At 40.0% G+C, this 6,709-nt stretch overlaps 1 protein-coding gene across 1 annotated transcript; it reads right to left on the bottom strand.

Moving 5' to 3' along the window:
• Positions 1-229: 229 nt before the first annotated feature.
• On the bottom strand, positions 230-3,546 carry LOC126812113 (lysosomal protective protein). The gene has a single exon (XM_050538364.1). The coding sequence runs from the start codon at positions 3,284-3,286 to the stop codon at positions 1,847-1,849; it is 1,440 nt and encodes a 479-aa protein (XP_050394321.1). The 5' UTR covers positions 3,287-3,546; the 3' UTR covers positions 230-1,846.
• Positions 3,547-6,709: the final 3,163 nt, after the last annotated feature.

Below are 6,709 nucleotides of genomic sequence, written 5' to 3' on the forward strand. Positions count from 1 at the left end.
AAAGCGGAGGTCCCGGAGAAAAACGACGAGGTTAGACATTCGACCCTACTCCTTGTCACGTACAACCGGAGAATCGAAACCACAGAAGGTAACTCAATGACAGACCTTAAGATTCAATGCGCATGCACTAACCATTCGGCCATCCACACCCCCATCCACTTGAAGATGACTGAATAATGTTTAATAAGATAGGATGATGTCCCCCTATTCTCTGGAAATTTACACTTAATTATCAAAAAAATCATTTTATTTCAATTTCAACAAGTAGCATCTACACAAAAAAAAAAAACTACGTAAGAAAGTCAAATGGAATGACATGATGATGATATACAAAATACATAAATATTATATGTCCAAAAATTCAAATATATAAACTACTGTATGCAAAACAAAATAAAATTTATTAAGTACCAAATCTCTGGGAAATGAAAAGTTGTGTCTTTAAAGAAGTTAAATCGCTAATATTTGGGACCTAGAAATTGACACAAATGGGTCGCAGCGCATATAATAATGTAATATGAATATATATAAACTGATTTACATTCAACGAAATATGCCAGAAGTCTCAATCGAAGGGCAATGTAATATGAATGTATGATTTACATTCAATCATTTCCGTTCAATTCAATTTCAAATTGCATTTGGGCCGTTTCCATGTAAGCATGGAAAAAAGGTTTTATGCCGACTAGCTTAGTATTACAGGATAAATGTTAATTTTTTTGGCAAGCTGAAACCAGAATATGGCCAAACAAATGAATGTGGCATAATGAACAGACTAAAGACTATAACATGACACTGGAGAGAGAGAGAGAAAGAGAGAGAGAGAGAGAGAAATGGGGTTTAAGTCCACTCCACACAAACTAGGTCATTTCGGGACTAACATATGGTTTAATTTTATTTCAATAATTCGCTTGCGCATAGGGGTCTTTAGCAGTGGGAGAAAACCGGAGGACCCAGAGAAAACCCATGAGGTTGGACAGGCGACCCTACTCCTTGTCACGTACAACCGGGGAATCGAAACCCCGCCAGTTGACTCAATGACAGACTTAATGATACAGCGCGCGCGTGCTAACCACTCAGCCATCCAACCCCCAAAAAAATGACACTGGAATGACTAATTTAAAAAAAAAAAATTTCTAATAATAATATATAATTTTATGAATTTACATTAGATACAATAAACTTTTAAATGCTGTGTGTCAATCGTAAAATGCAATTCTTTGTGGAGAATCACTTTACATGACTATTTTTACTAATATATTACAGTATATAGACTGTAAATTGTTAATTTTGATTAATTTTAAATGGGGTGTACACTACAAACTGGAACTTGTGTTAGTTCTATTCTAAAAATCTTACTGTGCATTACGAAGAAAAATACAAATTTCTGATATACAGTAAACTTCACGTAAGTTGGAATCGTATAAGTCGGATCTTCGCTCAACTCGGATAAAATCGTTTGGACCCTTTGACCCTGCACGTTTTTCTTATTAAATTTCTGGGCGTAAGTCGGATTTCCAAAGTCGGATCATTGTTCAACTCGGATCAAAATGTTTGGTCCGTTTGATTTAATTCCGTCTTTTTTCCTTCGCCTAAGTCGGATCAGCACAATACGAATAAAAGCTTGAAATGTGCCTTTGAATCAATTATTATCCACCCGGCTCTTGCAGTTTATTTGTCATCAAGCTAAGATTGAATTTCGGATTCGGCTAACTCGGATCGTCTCTTAACTCGAATGAAATTGGTCAGTCCACTTGGATCCAACTTATGCGAAGTTTACTGTATGCATTATCTATTTTTGAACTATTATAGCAAAACAACCAGCTCTTTATCTTACTTGCACTAATTATTTTCTAATTGTTAGATAATTTGAAAACATTCTAAGAGCCACGATTGGTTTATCTGTGGGTACCATGTGTCCTGCACCTCGAACAGTCACTAAATCCAAATCTTCAAATTGTTTGACAAATCCTGCGACTTGTTTTGTTCCGTCGGCAGCCATATAGAACCATTCCATTCTTTCAGCGACGACATCGAGATCAAGATCTTCAATGAACCATTCATCACCGAGAAAATTACAAGCCATATCAACGTCACCATTGTAGACTAAAACTCGTTTCTTGGCAGCCAGAATTTTCTTGTATTGAGCAGACATTTCCATGTAAGTTCGAACATAGCCGGCACCAACCTCACCACTGCAGCTTGACCAAGGTTGAACTTGCTCTGGTATATGAAGAGCTTGTCGACCTTCCGGAGAATTTAAATAATTAGCAACGTTGGTGGCATTAATGCAAGGTGGATCTAAAGACAAACCTCCTGGTGCAAGAGTTTTCAAAAGTTCAAATTCCTTTTTGATGTAATCGGTGTTGGACAACAACCAGCCAAAATTATTGGAAACGACCTTGTTCCGTTGAGTGTCGAAGCGGACACTTGTTTTTTGGACTCCTCCAGCACATTCTCCGTACAAATTATAAATATTGAGTCCACTGGAATAGACAATCTGACTGGCTGTGGTGACGGCTTCCTTACATTTCTGGTTACTCACGGCTTTTGTGAACATACAATGGCCGCTTGTATTCCCATTACAGCAATTCTGGACAAGAGAGTCCCAAATCTCTTCACCAACTAAACCATGATAATATGCAAAATAAATTAACGAATTGTCATTGAGATCATAACTTGACAAACCATTTCCGATTGCCATTCCCTGGAAATTTATCTCTTTATCATCAACAACCAAAGCACTTAGTGTTGGTACGTACACACCGCCATAACTTTCACCAGTTACGTAAAACTCATTTTTGGAATATTCTGGATATTTGGAAAAGAAGTCTTTCAAAGCGAGGAAATTATTTTGAGCAACTTCATCATCATTTGTTGTGTAATTTTTATCATCCGAATAGGAGAAACCTACACCAGCAGGTGCTTCAAGATACAACATATTAGCTAAGAGATTCCAACTGTATGGGTTATAAACCACGGTCTTTCCATCAGGGTTTATTCTAAATGGTCCATGCTCGGTCAATAATCCCAGAACAGAACTACAACCTGGACCACCATTCATCCATAAAACAAGAGGGTCTTTGGCAGGATTTCCAGCAGATTCCACAAACCAATAGTGTAATTTCTTTGTTCCTGATGCCTTCAAATAACCCGAATATTGTTTAAAATTAGGTTGTTTAGCTAAACCTGGCATATTATTTATTTCATCTTGAGCCACGGCAGCTTCTAATACTCCCACTGTAGCAAGCAACAATAGGGCTGCTGATTTAACGAAAGTGTTCATTTTCAATTCAACTATTTCAACACTTTCAGAAATTGTTCGTTACGTAATTAAAACGTCTTTCTACTTCCCTGTTTATAAAAAAAATGTATTCAAGGTTTTAATTTTTCACCCTATATAATAATTCTTCCGAGTCACGTGATACTGTCATAAGTTTTGTTGAACTTATCTTATCAGCTGACTTGTATGATCTTTAGGATAACAGCAATTTCTGAAATTCGATCATCGGTCTACAACAATCATTCTCCTTTTTTCACGTGACTTGGATGTCATGTGACAGGAAATTTTTATCACGTGCTGAACAAGATAAATTTGGCTCTCACGTGACTGTGTTCCCTCACGGTTGTTTTGTTGAGAGAGAGAGAGAGAGAGAGAGAGAGAAATGGGGTTTAACGTCCACTTGACACAAACTAGGTCATTTGGGACTAACATATGGTTCAATTTTATCCCCATAATTCGCTTGCGCGTACGGGTCTTTAGCCGCGGGAGGTAACCGGAGGACCCGGAGAAAACCCACGAGGTTGGACAGGCGACCCTAATCCTCCTTGTACGTACAACCGGGGAATCAAAACCCCGCCAATTGACTCAATGACAGACTTTATGATACAGCGCGCACGTGCTAACCATTCAGCCATCCAACCCCCCGGAGAGAGAGACACAAACCAGGTCATTTCGGGATTAACATGTTTCCATTTTATTTCAATAATAGGCTTGCGCGTAGGGCTCTTTAGCAGTGGGAGGAAACAGGAGGGTCAGGGGAGCCTCGGTGGCTAGCCTGGAGGTCACGGGTTAGCTCCCACGGTGATGGGCGAGAAAGTTCATAGGCCTTTCATGGCGTACGTGGTTTCCCCGTGTTTGTGGTGCAGGGCGGAGGGCCTGACAAGGACAGATGTCTAGTCATTCGGATGGGACGTAAAACCGAGGTCACATGTACACATTGGCGTGCACTTAAAAGATCTCCTGGCAGTTGTAATTCTATATAAGAGTAGGCCGTATCCCCACTATACGGGCAAAATTTTCCTCACTCATAGCACACTGTATGGCGTATGCCCGTCTTCATTAGCCCAGTTGGACTAGGACGTTAAACCCTATTTCATTTCAATTCATTTCATTTTAGTGGACCCGGAGAAAACCCACGAGGTTGGACAGGCGACCCTACTCCTTGTCACGCACAACCAGGGAATCGAAAATACGGCCATCCAACAGCCTTGTTTTGTTGAAGTCTTCTTTCAATATTCAATCTGATTATAACACAGGTCCTATTTCGTTTCGTTTTTTATAGTTCAAAATTTCGTTTTACTTGTCTTTACTACACTAGGATCTGGAAGAGTTGTTATATTACCAGCGTTTTGGTTGAAGTGAGGGATAAGCCAATGAAACGGTCTGTTACGGCGACTTCTCGGCGTGCCATGCACGGAACTGTAGGTAAACCACTAGAAACGTCAACGCTGTTTGATTAATCAATGTCTGACGTCGTCGGGTCCAAAAGCCGCTCGTACGACCTCTGAGACGACCTTCGAGTACAACTTGTCAGATCTTCATGTACTGTAGGCCATCGAAAGTATAAAAAAAAAACGAAACGAAATATAGATCTGTATTTTGATCAGATTGTTGAATATTATGAATACGATCAGAATATGGATCAGTTATCTTGTCCATTGTCGAAGACATAGACTGCTAATAGGCCTAACTCTGCATGGTTCGTGATTTGCCTCTCAATGTTCACGAAAAGGTAGAAAGTTGTATTAAAATAATGGAAATCACTTTAATAAGACAGAGAATATTCGCCACTCAGGTAATTCGCCGCCCGTTTTCGTTATTTGCCAACTTTCTTTAAGATCGACATTCTCTATCCTTTCACGATGTGTGGTCGAAGTCAAGGAATTTTGAAAAGGGGGGGGGGCGGCGCAAATTGAGGGCGCTGACCGCGGGGACGGGGTACGCCGCTGAGAATGTTTTGGTTTTGGTTTTTTTAGGGGGGGGGGGGGGGTCCCCAAGAAAATTATCCGTCATTTCCTTGCATCTGTGGCCATTCCAAGAGCTATTTGGCTGATATTTTCGTCTAAGTAAACGTTCGGAAATCGTTGAAAAAGAGCCTTAAAATCGAGCAAAAAAGCCAGTTGAACATGCGACTCGAAAATTGGCAAGGCGAGCGAGGCATTATGATGGGAAAAAACGAATCTATTCCCTAGCCACTTCACTATTTAAGCCTTGTAACTTGTACTGACTGTGTACTGTCCACACTTGAAACAATGCTACATCAAGTTGCAGTCATGTGCGTCGGTGATGGGCATGAGTGTAGGGCCTATACGCCGCCGATTCCACAAGATGCTATCATTGATGTCTGTCTATAGTCACTCTATAGGATTAGGGCACCGTCAGCTAAACAACAAGAATTCGTTTGAAAGTGGAAGCATTAATTAGACCAGACTGGTGTGTTTGAGTCGATGGTTTGAGTCATTTGGGATCCCTGCAACGGGTTGCGAACGGACATATTTGGGTCTGAGAAAAGGCACTTTCAGCAGTAAAAAGGGCACTGTCGAAAATTAGGGGGACAATAGGGTTGAACAGGAACGGTCAGAGGAAAGCGTCCGATTAGAGACCGTTCCCAATTTCAATTTCTCGTTATAGGTCACGAGATGTAAACAGGTCTAATGCTAATCCCAACCCTAACCCTGTATCTAGCCCTAATGCCTACCCTAACCCTAACCTACAATTTCGCCAACAATCACATGCCCTAACCAACGAGCTTGACAAAAATTGAGCAGCCCTTAACAAATAGATCCTGTTTTTTGTTGTTCGCACCGGATTCCGAATGTTGCGTAATTTTTAACTCATCATACAGGACGAAATTGGAGATTCATATTTCACAATACCGGTATTGTAGTTTACACGGATTCAAAGAATTAAAGAAATCATAGTAGCTAATGTTCCTTAACTTTTATAAATTTTTAAACCTATATTTTAGCTCAGGGACGTCACGTGTTAACAAAATCAAGTTGTTTCAAGGGCGTTTTCAACACTGCTGCAACTTAAAGGGATGATACCCGGGCGAGTTATTAAAGGAGGTAAATCGCTAATATTTGGGACCTAGAAATTGACACAAATGGGTCGCAAGCATACAATAATGTAATATGAATGTATATATATTGATGTACATTCAATCGTTTTTGTTTTTACTGTAATTTCTAATCAGTTAGGTTCGGCGAAATGCGCCAGTATTCTCAATCGAATTTCAATCTCTAGCGTCTGGTTATTCCAGTCTACGCCGATAGTATTTATTGGGCATGCTCTCCAGATAAGAATATGACGTCACCGTTTGACATGACTTGTGGAATATGCCTAGCCTCGTTTTTCGAGTCCCTTATTACAAATATCGCTGAAACCAATTATGGTACACGATTCGTGTACCAATTGTAAAATGTT

This window comes from Patella vulgata, chromosome 2, assembly GCF_932274485.2.
Source record: "Patella vulgata chromosome 2, xgPatVulg1.2, whole genome shotgun sequence".
Taxonomy (NCBI): Eukaryota; Metazoa; Mollusca; class Gastropoda; family Patellidae; genus Patella; species Patella vulgata.